Genomic DNA, 14254 nt, shown 5'->3' with positions numbered 1-14254 from the left:
AGTTTGATAGGTTGTAAGACTATTATTATACCCACAATGCATTACGGAAAGAGTCTATGCAGTGGTTATATGTTGATTTTATACAAAAACAGTTGACTGTTAAAAAAAAATTATAACTGACAGTTTACAATAAATATTAATCCATATTAGTTGATATAAACCTAAAAATATGAAAAGTTATTCATTTTCACGTGTTGCTTGTCATTTAATCAGACATTGCAATGTGAAAGTCAGCAATCAGCTGGTAAGTCTACTCTTTATCATCTATAATATTTGATATTGTCATTTCTGTCAGAGATGACAATGTCAACAGTCCTGATATTGTCATCTTTAGCTGACAAACTCAAAATGCAGCCTGTATTTTCAGCTAGAAATCGCATCACTTCTCTCTCCACTGTTTACACTTGTGACGCGAGATTTAACTCCCTGAGTAAAATAGCTTTTTAATCAAGTAAGACAACAAAAATAGTAACACAAAGCGATTCTGATGAGTAACTTTAGTTATGATCGGAGTCTTAATGCCACGCTAAGAAAATAAAATTAGAACGAGAAAGTTATAAAGTTACAAAAGTAAAATCACAATATCACAATATATTACCAGAATGAAGTCATATTTCGACCTTATTCTCGTAAACTTTATTTTCCTAACATTATTCTTACTTGTATGTAATATTATGACTTCATTTTTGTAATTTTATGACTTTATTCTAGTAATTTTATTTTTTTTATTTTATACTGTGCAGTAAAATTAGTCGGTTAGAGTAGCGCTAAGCAACGCCTTACTGTTGCTAACTTACTGTATTTGTTAGCGGTGCATTGATGGGCGGGGGGGCAGTTTGAACTTGGTAAAACGGCCCCAGAAAACCTGGGATTCGCCTCTGCTCGAAGGACAACTGGAGGTTGTTGAATTCACAGCCATATAACTGAGCGCTTCTCCCGCAGCAAGAACTAATCTGGCTCAGGCTGTGCGGGGTTTTTTCTTTTCTTCTTTTTTTTTTTTTTTTTTAGCCTGTCTGTATTGAAGCAGCTGCAGCAGGCAGCGGCACCCTGCGCCCAGGTAGACGCAGCCAATAGGAGCGCAGGAGGCAGGGCTGAGCGGCGAAGAGGCGGTCTGCGGCGCTGCAGCCACAGCACACCTTCAGATGGAGATGAAGTAACATCGGTGACACAGCTGCAGAAGGACGACAGCGACCGAACCGCGGATTCCGGACGTGTGCTTTTTTTTTTCTTCCACCTTCTCGCTCTCCCTTCAGGTTTGGGGAGGGGGACAAAACAGGTGACTGAGCCACATCGACCGGCCGGGAGGGTCCACCCGGTGAAAGCATAAAAGAAAAGAAAAAACAAACAACAAATTAGCGTGATCAACCTCGCGCACCTTACTACTTCCAACTACATGCATTTGGACCTGAACATCTGAAGCCTCGTCCGACCAAGATGGAAAATGCGCACACTAAGTCTGCGAGCGAAGTTTTAGAGAACTTCAGCGTGAACGAAATCACCGGACTGACCCTGGAGCAGGTCCACGCCAGTCTGCAGAAATATGGACCGAACGGTAAGTTTTTACACCTACACTAACCCGCTCTTTCCTCCGCTCTGCCTCTCTAGAGCTCGTGTCGATTCCTTCGCCAGGAAATCCCTCAGCCGACGTTATATTTTCAAGCTGAGGCAGGTAGTGCGGGTAATAAAAGAAAAGGAAGGCAAAGAAAACATTAAAAAAATGAATAAAACACAATTTCCCCCTCTAGCACTTATACAAGCTGGACATTCAGTGAAGCACACAGGTCTGTGTTTGAAATCCTCCAGCGTGCAGCGCACTGGTTAAACTTGAGATCTCGTCCAGTCAGTGTCTGGTCATACCGGATCCCCTGCGAGGACGCATCATCTCAAGCTTCCATCTCGTCGTGGAGGACGTGCCCCCACTCCTCCGTCACCCAGGCCCCCCCACCCCAGGGCCCGGATCTTGTCGGTGGGTACAGCTGCTGCGTCCGACAACGCAGGCTGGGATCAGGAAGTGCCGAGCAGGCTGCCTCAGGCTTCCTGGAAGACTTAAATGAAATGCATCAGATGATGAAACAGGCGATCCTGAACAACCTGTTTTCACTTTCAACAGTTGCTCTGCACATGTTTCCAGTTCACATTGTACCACAAAAGGTTGGAGGGGAGAGGGAGAAGGGTGATAAATGCCCCACTGTCTACTTCCAGGTCCTTAAAAATAATAATAATAGTAATAGTAATAAAGCAGCTGTGTAGGTAAATGGATTCTGTTTAGTCACAGCCCCTCATCATCCTGAACACCATTCTGGTGTTTGATGCATTTTTGGACTCCAAACTGACATCAACACACCTTTATGTCCCCCGCCTGTCATTTGCATGTGTGGCCAAGCCGTGGAGCAGAGTGGCACATTGTGCAGGGGCTGAACACTAGCCCTTTTGTTGCGAGTCGGCCTCCTCTCTAACCCCAGGGGCTTGTGATGACTTCATGGAAAAAAAAAAAGAAAAGAAAAAAAAGCAACGTCTTACCACAGATAACATCTCTTTCGCTTTTAGCTGTGAACTTCCTGCCTTGTGCGAGCGCGTTGCAGGCAAACACTGTAAGGGGGGAAGGAATACCCCGCTTGTTCCCTTTCAGGTACATGTGCGAGCCAAAGCGAGTTTAAAAACAGCATTAGCGTGGCTTGAATTTGTTTTTTCCAATTTTACTTCTGGTTGTTAAGCTGATGTTTGACTGCTCAATGCCTCCCTTCCCTCTGCTGGTAAACCGCAGGGCTTTGTTGATGAAGCGAGGTGAGCATCTGTTCACAGCAGTTTGCAGGGAGTGAGTAGCATGTTGGGAACTCCTGAAGACTATGCTGTCACCATAATTGGATTCTCTTGCAGCAATAACTATAAAGTGAAAATGCCACAGTTTCACAGTGTGATGGAATTTACTCAAAAATGTGTCGGTACTGCAAGTGACAGGCTCCTTTACAGCCCGGACAAACCACCCCCTTGCAAGGCTGGCTCAAAGTTGTTCAACTTTGAAGTCAAACATGTTGTCCATCCGTCACCATAGCAGCAGCACTGTTGTCTTTTTATAACGGATCGATTTTGCATTCGGCTTGATTGAAGTTAACTAGTTGATAAACGCTAAATGAGTAGTTCACTTTCATAAAAATTGGGTTTTGTTGAAAGCTTTTGAGCAGTTAATACCCTACCATAACTCCCTAAAAATTTTTTATTTATATATATATTATGGCTGAAGCTAGTGGCTAATCAGAGCAAAAGCAAGAGCTGAATAGACTTCTCCTGTCTTTAATAAATGAATAACTGGAATCTCTAAAAGTGCATCGTGCTTTTTTTCAGACTTGCCATGTGACATTTTAAATCCTCCAGAGGTCCACTGCTGACCTGTGGCAAACTTTTTTCTTTTTATACCAGGAAACTAGCACAATTAGTTCCTGTCCCTGCTAATCCTGAAAGGTATAATTTCTTCAAATCGGGGGGGAAAGATAGAACACTGTATTCCATTAAAACAATCACTTTTTTATCTAGTGATCATTAGCTGACTCTGCACTTAAAAAAAACAACTGCTTTGTGTTTGGTACAACCTTTGAAAGTGAGTATTCTTATTTAGCGTGGTCTGTGTCATTACGTGTGATATTAGAGGGATGTTTAGTTTCCACAACACAAGTGGAAATTAGAGACGCATCGATCATTCTTTTCTTTTGCCGATTCCAATACCTGTTCTCTGTGAGGTGTTATCTGCCGATTAAAATTTTTGACCAATTCAGAATTTTTACGTGAAGGATTACACTACATAAAATAAGTATATAACCCTTTAATGATGTCTACCAAGTAGATAGTTTTGAAACTAAGAACAAATAAAGGGATTTCAACTACTACGTTTTTATTTCGTGAAGCACAACAAAAAGTGTGTTGAAGAATGAAGTGAAAATGGTGAACGTTTTTAGCTTTGTTGCACTGAATAGAAATACCTTTTACACTCTGTGGCCATCTGATTGGTCATGCATCGTCCAATTTCGCGATGAGGTGAAGTGCAACAGCCTTCTTTTAGCCAGCTGACCAGCAGTGCACAGCAACATGTTGGGAACGGGGGGGGATTACTTGATTACTCGATGCTCCATGCTGAAAGAGAAAACGTTGCTCACTCCAACACTTCCTTTCGAAATTCCATAAAAGGATTTCGAACTGCAGGACAGTGAATTTTTAGCCGTTTTGTAGCTGATGACGTTAAAAACACACAAACCGCACCGAGATGAGCAGTAGAGGAGAAAAGTAGCTGTACTCTTCCTCAGTGTTGGAGAAGGTTTCCTCGCTGCCTCTCTGTATTCGGGGATGGATGAGGGATTTTCCTCCTTTGCCGCAGTCTGGAAGCGGTTAGCTGTCTCGTTAAGCGGGCTCTTATAGCTCTCATCATCACATCTTGCCTCCTTACCTCTGAAGGTAAAGCAAAGGCTGAAATGAAGTTTCGTGTGCTTCCTTTTTGTCAGAATTTCCACTCCAAGAAGACAGATCGCAACATCTTTTTCACATTTATCAGCTTTTGGTGTGTTTTTATTTCCCCTCCCTCCATGTGATGCTGTTGAAAGATGTTTAGACGCCGTTGCTCTGTGGGTTCATGTCGGTGCTTTCCTTTGTTGTGACAGTGAGGCCCCTTCAGTCCACCCATCTTCAAGCGCACAATTGGATTTTTTCCCTATGATATTGGAAAATGATATTAGCCACAACATCAGCCAGCCTTTTATTCACATTCACGCTTACAGTTAATGCTTCGCTAGGAGCTTCCCTGCTCTCAGTGTCATTCGTTCAAAGAGGCGTTTAGCTAATTCTGCTAAATGCAGAATTAGCGTTTAGCAGAAACGCTAATTCTGCCGGGGTGTACAAGTGCCTCGTTTTACCAGACACTTTAGCATCTTCATTGAGAAATGGCTGCTTCTGATGTAGTAGAGAGGGAAGGTAGTCTCTCAGTTACACACACTGATTCACACACTTTGTTTCGCTGCAGGAAGGAGGCTTTGTTGTGTGTGATTGTGTTCTGTGTACCCACAGCCCTTATTTCAAGGGTGCGCTGTTCATTTTCGAAGCGCTTCAGTAAAAAGGAATATGGCCCCCTTGAGAAATCAGCCTTTTTTGTCCTGAACTTGGCATCGGGTCTCCTGACGGCCGTCCTTAAATGATTGCGACGCTCAGATGAGTGGAGAATTCCCTAATAGAGGTCCCTGCATCCCGGCTTCAGTTCTTCACACGGCTGAATGTTATTGCACCAGAGAGGAGTGTTTGTCATTATTAATATCGTAATTTCCTCCCTCTCAGCGTCGCTGTGCATAGCTGAGGAGTTATGAAGATTTTGGAGTGTTGTAAAAATTCAACTGGACCCTTCCACTGGAAGACGGATTGTACAACACAGTCGGGTCAGGCACATTGTGTCGTGATAGAAGCTCTTCTAGTAGGCATGAAGCGATTGCTGGGCGGTAGATAACAGTTTCTAACGTTTTAAGTCAACACATGAGGTACCTGAGAAAGCGCCGGGGTAACCGGAGCTGACTGTAATGCAGCGCTGACCCTCCCCCACCTGTTGCTGCATACTGCTGGTCAGCTAGCTGGCGACACAAACGGTTTGGAAATGTTTCCAAACATCATGTAGAGTCACAATGTGAAGATTAAAGGAGCTCCTCCCATTAACGAGGCAGCGTTCATCTACTGGTACCAAGGTTTGTGAAACTGGTTTCAAAGTCGCAAATATGTTCCTTCCTACTGTTTCTATGGTTTAAAGTCCATTTAATGAGATGCAAATATGACTTTATCTGGTGTTGTTCCAGTTACAAGAACTGTGAACAATCATTGTGTGTAAATAAAAGGGGTGCCACCTATTATTCTCATTAAAGTAGAGCTGTTTCACTTAAACAGTGACTAAGTTTAACAGGTGTTGTTTTTAGCTTTTTGATGGTCTGTATGTATTATAATCAAGAGTTGGGTGTAGTTGTGATGGTTGTAATTGGAATTGTCAATATGTTATATAATTTTAGCCAGAGATGTAATGATTAGATTATTGTGTCCAACTTCCAATCTCTGGTTTTGCTCGAGATAAATACCCAATTTATAATAATAAGTAGGAAATAAGTGCTGTGGACAAATGTGGAACACCTTATCTTATATTTAATTTGTTCTAAAACACCACATTGACAATTTAAACCAAAGGGGAGTGAAATTAAATACAGTGTCCCCTGAGTATGCTAATACTGAAGCTAACAGCAGACTAGCTAACGGTAGTGAGTCAATACTCACATAAACCCAGTTGTAGAAATTTTAAATGGTTTAGTAAACTAAAAAAATAATATATTATGCACATCTTTTTCTCATGAACTGCAGAAATGCTTAGACATATTTTAGACATTACAGCTACTTTGCGAAGAGCTCTTACTTCCTATGACGTTTTTTGAAATCCCTGAAACTAGTTAACTTGAGTTAGCTGTTTGGTCCCTGTATTCCTCCTTTGCTGACTAGGAAGCTTACAGCTGTTTAGTTTCTTTTTTGTGTGTGTGTGTTTTTTTTAAAGGGGTCAAGACGTACTGGTAAACATTTACATGTAAATACATGAGATTATAACCCAGTGGCTAATTTTCACCTCTGGTCACATTGACAGGTTTAGTAGCCAGGTCACACCAGAAGGTGTTCTGAATCAGTAACACTCACCTATGGTGTGTTTACTGATTGGGAAAAAGAAGGAATTTTTGAGCTTCCTATTAGTGAACCACCAATCAAGTAACAAAATAAATAAATAAGTAAATAATTGTCCTGATTTCTTTGTGCATTTAAAGTTTTAGCAGTAACGGGCATGATGATTTGTTTTTTTGCTTTTTTAAAATCAACTTGATAATGTTATGCATTTTAGTTCAGGTTTTTTTTCTGTAAATATAATTTAACTGCGGTGTTTTTCTCAGGTTACTGTTCTGTGAAACTTAGGCCGATGCCTAACTTTCAGCCGCATCAAAACGTCATGAAGACGAACTTTCAAACTTTTGCATCCACTGGAAGGCTGCGCTGTACTGCCACCAAGTCGCTGCTTGCATCAATTTAAAGTCTTCTCAGATGTTCCTATAATGGGTTTTGGCCTGTTTTCTCATCATGGACTGTAGGTTGAAGTCTCCCTGCTTCACTTCTGAAATGTTACAGGACTCTGCATGCTTTAGCTTCTGCCACAAATAATAACTACAACTTCCTCTAGTAGCCTGGCGGGATCTCTGTCATGATGTCGTTTCTCTTCCTGTTCTGCAACTCAACATCAGTGCGGTCTGACTTTATCGCTCTCAAGTTTGAACTACGAGATACGTTGTGCCGCTTCCTGCTGCTCCTCCTCCTCCTTCACAGCAGAGCGACTGCACATTGCTTCTGACCGCGAGGCTGTCAGCTGCTAAAAGAAAAAGAAAAGGTGTCCAGTGGAGTTGGTGAAACAGCGTTAACAGTGTTGGCACTTTGTGGGCTGAAAAGGGACAGTTAGGGTTAGAGAAAACTAAACTTGAAGCTCTTTGCAGGGGGTTGAGTCACTTCCCTCTTCTAGTGGGCTCTTGTGTGTATTTGGCTTCAGAAGGAGCTGTGGTCCTGTTCTAGCTTGTCACTTCTTCCCTCCCACCTCTGCATCTGTCATAGCCTTATGCTGTTGATGATGATGATGATGTTGAGTCAGAGTCCGGTCTTCTGCAGAGAAAAAGTATGACGGGGTGTTTTATTCAACCTGGGTGTTTTTAGGTTTTTGTGCAGATCGATGAGCTCTGGGAGAAAATGTTTTGGGTATGTTTGGAGCCAGATGGTATATATGAATGTTTCCAAAATAAAGCGTCGAGCGAACTTAGCATGCAGATGGAAACCGTGCGAACTGACGTGTGATGTTCTGGTTTTATTTATTATTTTTTTCTCTTAATTGGACATCGCTGGAGCTCTGCAGCACAGATGGTCCCACAGATGAAACCTGCCTGTGTCTCATTTAGTCTCAGTCATTGCATTTACTTATTTATTTATTTTTTTAGTTCAGCTTGTTCAGAAATGCATGCAAAGTTATTCACATCCCTTGATGTTTTTATTTTTATTTTGTCAAATTGCAACCACAGAACATGGAAGTTTACTTTGGATAATTATAAAGAATTAGAGATAATGATGCATGGGTTTAGAGATGTATTCAATCACTTTCAAAAGTGATCATAGGCAATGTTTCTTGTTATTTGGGGGAAAAAAGAATTAGGATTTATTTGGATAATACTAAGCTCCAGTTGATAATATTTGCAAACTGATAGTGGCTGGAAACGGTCCTACAGGTGTTTTTTTTTCTCTTGTTGCATGGAAGAATCAATAATGAGCAATATATCTAAATATGTAATGAAATGTATTCAATATGTTTAACAGTTAGGTGCATGATTTAATACGGTACCTCTTTATTGTAATTATTTAGTCACACTTTGTACAGCATTATAATAAAATCGGACTACCGCCACTCGGTGATTAGTGAAAATAAATACTAAACACAATTATTGTAGCATAATAACTAAGCAGAAAATTTAAAAAGATATATATCTGACGAAAATTCAGCAACTGAATGTAAGAAATTAAAAATATGTGCTTTAAAGATTGTCTACAGTATGTGATTTTCCGACAGCCTATTTAAAGTGAATAGATGTTACTTTTACAGGACGTTTTACAACGCAAGCGGCATCATGAAGACCAAGTGACCCGGCACAAAGGTCGGGGAAAAAAAGATTCAGGTTATTAAACAGTCCCAGCCTTGAATGTCATCCAAAAAATTTAAAAAGCGCACCACACGCCTACCAAAGCATGGCCGCTCACCTAAACTGACAGGAGCGCAGTAATCATACAAGTTGGCCATGGTAACTCTGGAGGAGCTGCCGCCATCCACGACCAAGGTGGAACAATCTGACCTGATCTTGACAAAAGAGTAGCAAGAGTTGTAGCATTTTCTGACAGAAAGCTGCAAGACATGTAGTTTGCATTTTGCCACAAGTCACATGTAGAGCAGTACTCTGGCTGGTCCTGACCCAAATTAATCTTACTGGGCTACATGTAACATGCTGTGTATGGTGGAAAACCACAATGTCCACATAATACGTCTTTGTGATAATAACACGATGTTGTGGGGAGGCTTTACCTCAGCAGGTACAGGGAGCTCCATACAGAGCAGTCTGCAAAGAAAACCTGGGAAAGTCCACAAAAGCTTGAGATTTGGTTGTGGGTTCTGCTTTCAGTTCCACACCAAACTTTAGAATGACTTGAATAAAATCTGATTCCTGTGTTCAGACCTAAATATAGTGGAGAAGCCATGGCAACATGCACATAATTTACTTTGTAGGAGTGCAAAACTTTAAAACAGCTATAAGTGATTCAAAACATAGCTGTAAGTGGGGCGGATTAAAAAAAAATAAAAGTCACATCTTCCAGATTTTTGTGTGTCAAACCGTCTTCGTCCAGTTCCCAGTTATGCCCCACTGCAAAACTGAATTTGGTAAAGCACAGAATAAAAACAAATAATCTTAACCATATTGGCCAGCATCTTTTGCTGCACACTGCCTCTGCCATTTGTGATTCTTCAAACCACGATTCCAGAGTAACAAAGTTTTCTCTCTAGCTGCTCTTGTTTCAGGGCTGTTGATCGGTCCTTTTGATTGGACAGAAGTGTCGCTCTGGTTTCCAAACCTAGAATAAACCGTATTAATAGCACGGCGTTAACACAGATATTTTTGGGGGCCGGTGTTTTGGGGATTGCAGATTTTTCTCTTTTTCTTTTTTCTCTTCGCAGCTTTCAGATGTGTGTGTTGTCTACTGGATGGCTATTTGCCATCCTCATCCTCGCCTGTTTTATTTATTCAAACCCCCCCCCCCCCCCAAAATAAAACGACTCTTTGCACAGCTGTGACCTCGAAGAGGAAGCTTCGAGTCCCGACGAGCTATCAGCTCTGTGCTAATCACCTCATGCATGTCCTGTTCTGTTAACAGCACATTTTCCTTTTCCTCTCTAACTTGGCGGTGGGGATAAAATGTGACATTTTGGGCTCATTTTACAGAGAATTCCACATGTGTGGAACATTGCATGGATGCAAAGATTATAGATGTACTTATCTATGTATGTACTATAGATGTCTATACTCATAGATGTACTTATCTGTGAATCCACAACAGTCACAACTTGAGTAAACAGTTGCCGTTTGACTCATCTGCACCAGATTATTAAATCATTAAAATGCACCGTTTGTAAAGGCAAACAAAAGCAGCACGCAGTCACAAGTGGACCGTGTGAGTGATTCTGCTGGATACTTTCAGCATGCAATTTTCTGTGCAGATTGATGGGGAAGATACAGTATCTGTCCCTGACCACAGATTGTTGGTGCCAGAAACGGTCCGGCCAATGAACAGTTGCAGCATGTCATCTGCCGTCCTAATTGGCTACAGAAAATCTCAAATGTTAGCTGAAATCTCCCAAAAATATTTGTATCTGTACCAGAATATCAAATAGATCAGTTAATCCATAGCTGAAATAAACCAAATGGTTTTCTCCAGCACATTAACTCCTTTGGTGCCCTTTTTTCCCCCACCAACTGTGCATGTTATTGGAATCGGCCTCAATGAAATGAAAAAATTATTGTAGAGCGTGTGAATCCTTTCAGAATCTTTAGATGTCAGCAGGTTTTTAATGCTGGTTTTATCAAAGTGTCAAACAAACTAAATTAACACAAAACTCCATTTGGCACCTTCTGCCACGACATGGTGGGATTCCTTAATCAGAAATTCAAGAAGCGCATAGATATTTGCACACCCTCGTTACTGTCCACAAGTCTCGTCCAGGTCGCTCTGCAAACGCCCAGATTTTTGAAACTGTATATGCAGATGACTAAAACCAGCAGTGTCCAAAACTTTAATGCACAGTTTATCCGTCAGGTATCATTCTGCTTTGAAATCACACAAAAGTTCTTCTTTTAAAGCCACCTATCAGCCACCACTGAGGGACAGTCTGTGGTCCAAGTGTTGCACAATTAATCTGAATATCTATGAAAGTTTCTAAAAAGTCACTTCTCGTGTGCTTGGCACATGCTGTACAACTTTCTTGCAAATCTTTCTTTGCAAGAAGAAAGACTTTCTTGCAAATCTTGCAAAAATCTTGCAAAACTTAAACGCATCACAACAAGTTAATTAATATGAGATCCTATGATTGTCTCGTATGTCTGTCCAACAGTGAATGAACTCCAGAAAAGCACTAATGGCTGAATAAAATAACACAGTCATCAACTCAAGGTTGTTGTCCATATCAAAGTGGAAATTTTCACATTGCTTGGTATTTTTTTTTTACAAGTCATCTTTTGTCATGACTGCTAAATCTACTATTGGTGAAACTCTGAACAGACTGCTGAGTAAAATCATGATTAAAGACGGCTTTATGTTCAGCAGTTCTGCATTTTTGCTTTAAATGGCAAGAGGGATATTAATTAAATAAGAGTCTCAATAGGTCAACAGGCAAATCGGGGATCTGGACCACAATTAATGTGGAAAAGAGTGTAATAATCCTTTTAGTACATTGATAATATTCAATTGAAATAAATGGAAAAAATAAATTTATATTACTGCTTAGCTCTGCAATTCATAAAAATGCTTAAAGAGTGGGGCGGGGGGGAGAACTACACAAATGCTATGGTTTCAGTTCCGGAATACAATATTGTTTTTATAAAGGTATAAATGTAGGAATGAATCTAATATAAAAAAATTTTAATCCAAATTGGTGAACCAGGGAACTGATCTGCATCAGAGCGAACATCATCCGTCTTGGCTACATGTCTTGTTTTTTGTCTTCTTCTTTTCATATGTAATACAATCCCAGAGAAACTCTGTTTTGATCTCGTGTCCCACAAACCCGAGGGACAGTAGCTTATCTATGAACATTTTTCCCAGCACTTCCTTAAATCTATTTATAACTTCCTATCTCTGCGTCCGTAGTTGAGCTGTGCACAGTCAAAGCACCATTCAGTCCTCTTGAACTCATCTGAATGTCTGTGCATAACTTTTATGCACCAACTTTGACAAATTTCCATCAATTTAACCGGTGTAATGACTGAAGATTCTTCAAAACAGACTGCAGACTTTTAAACAAGGTTGTCCTAATATTTCAGGGTATTTTCTTCCAGGATTCTTAAGGTGTCTGACAACTCTGTTGTCTTTGGAAGTCTTTACGTCCCTTTTAAACCATAAAATCATACACTTGTTGGTTTGAGGCCATAAAAACACTGGAATGTTAATATTTTTATTTTTTTTTCCCCATTTTAAAATCCTTTGACTTTGACAGAATTCTGAAGTGATTGACAATTATTTGCTTGAGAATTAAACAAAATCCAAAACTCAAGGTTGTTGCTAAATCTGGCCAAGTCCTGCGCGTTGCCGTTCTGCAGCCAAGAAAAACAGTGACTTGATGACACGACTGATGTCTCTTGTCTGTGCTGCTTTCTGTGCACTCCGTAATAACGTTAAGGTTGATAATGAGGTACATTTATCATTCCCATTTGATACGGTTAATGCGTTCAGACTGTTTCCAGTGGGGGAATATGTTCAGAGATTAAGTGGATATAGGAAGCTATCATTAGGGGTTACCATCATGATATTTATAGGCCTGTTTTACGCTCTTATGGTTAGTGGATTGAAGCACAAGTCCTCAGCTTACTGTTCCTTCCTTGCTATAAATATGCTTCCCCACTCATTGGACTTGTTGGCTTGTTTATGTGGAGGTGTGTCGGCCTCCATGCTGCTACTGAAGGTGTATTAGCAGCAGATCGAGGAGGGGAGTCAGAAACGGATTCATCTGCATTAGAAAGAGGACCATGTTGCCTACAGTGGTGTGCTGTATCAAAGCCCCTATTTCTGCACAGGAGTCGTCGTTTTGTTTTTTTTTTTAGGACATTTTGACAGATACTGATGCATTACGTCGTGACGGGCTCTGAGCCAGGTCGCTGTGGTAACTGGCGAAACATTTCTTGTGTTTGCAGTTTTCACACGGCAGCCTGAATTCTGGCTTGTTAGAAATGACTCTGTGGTCTCGGTCATGATCGGAAACGCACCGATCGGGTTTCTCCTGGCCGATGCCGATTTCTGGTTTACTAACGAGGCATTTCCATTTTTGGCCCATTCAGAGTTTTTACTGTCATCATTTTTAAAACAAGTGAATAAAAGTGTGCTGCAGGGTCTGGTGTGGAGGTGGTATTAAAATGATAAATTGTAAGTTTATCCTCTTTCATGCATGAAAGCAAATGCTGCTAGTAATTTGTTTTACACTAGAATGAGAGGAAATAGTGCATAGAATGCCTGCTGCTTGTTGATGCAGTGAATAAATAAAAAAATTGAGTTTTCTGCCTTTAATGAGTGGGGCGAACAATTTTCAGATTGTTTTAATTTTTTTTTCATTTATACTTGCACAGATCACAGCCAAAAAGAGAACGTAAGCCAATTCACCAATCAGATTTCATTGATCTGATCAAAGGAAAAATGGCTAATCATTGATCAGATCAGCTCATGGAAATATTAGCCAATCAATGGTCATATCTGACCAAGACAAAATGGGTTAACCATTGATCGGGTCAAAGAAAAATTGGCCTATCATTGATTTTAATCTGATCATTAAAAAATGATCATATTAAATGGCTTATTGATGCATTTCTGGCCTAATAGAATTAATAATGATAATATTAAGTGGAATTTTGAAAACTGCTTTGTGACCATAGAAAGGATCTTGAACGTTAAACTCTTTATCCAGCATAATGTTCGCCACATGGTTGTTGTGATGGACAGCTTCCTGTCTTTTTTACATTTTTTTCTTTCTCCTCGTACTCTCTGGACAATGAAACAGTCTCCCTGTTGCTGTTGTTGGCAACTGTCTCCAGGAAGTGTCTCCCCTCTGCTTGGCGCTGCTCAATTTTTCTGCTGTGCGTAAACAGCCTCTTTTTATTCATTGTCTGGCCTGCGAGGGAGGAGGAGGAGGCGGCGGCTCTGCGGGGACATGGAGAGCGCGAGGGAGAGAGGTGAAGTCAGTATTCAGGAATGTGCCTTGGCAAGCCTCGGGTCGACGCAGCCCTGATGACTGGGAGGGAATCCTTGGCAAAGGGAAGCCGGGGAACCCCGTCCCGACACCTCCAGCCCTTCCCCTCTCTCTAACTTCCCTCCTTCCCACTTTTTTTTACCCTCATCTGTCTCGTCCTTTTACCCATCCCATCTCTGT

The 14254-nt window shown here is 40.9% G+C and overlaps 1 protein-coding gene across 2 annotated transcripts in view; it reads left to right on the top strand.

The window, feature by feature from the left end:
- Window positions 1–1104: 1104 nt before the first annotated feature.
- Window positions 1105–14254, top strand: part of atp2a3 (ATPase sarcoplasmic/endoplasmic reticulum Ca2+ transporting 3) — a 54385-nt gene continuing 41235 nt past the window's right edge. Inside the window, exon 1 of one of the 2 annotated variants that reach the window (XM_028030786.1) lies at window positions 1105–1552. In XM_028030786.1, coding sequence (XP_027886587.1) covers window positions 1435–1552 — 118 coding nt within the window. In that variant the 5' untranslated portion in view covers window positions 1105–1434. The remainder of the gene's footprint in view (window positions 1553–14254) is intronic. The other variant, XM_028030785.1, reaches the window with a different exon arrangement.

This window comes from Xiphophorus couchianus, chromosome 11 (assembly GCF_001444195.1).
Source record: "Xiphophorus couchianus chromosome 11, X_couchianus-1.0, whole genome shotgun sequence".
Classification (NCBI taxonomy): Eukaryota; Metazoa; Chordata; class Actinopteri; order Cyprinodontiformes; family Poeciliidae; genus Xiphophorus; species Xiphophorus couchianus.
The sequence above is the reverse complement of the archived record's forward strand: the minus strand, read 5'-3'. Positions and strand labels throughout refer to the sequence as shown.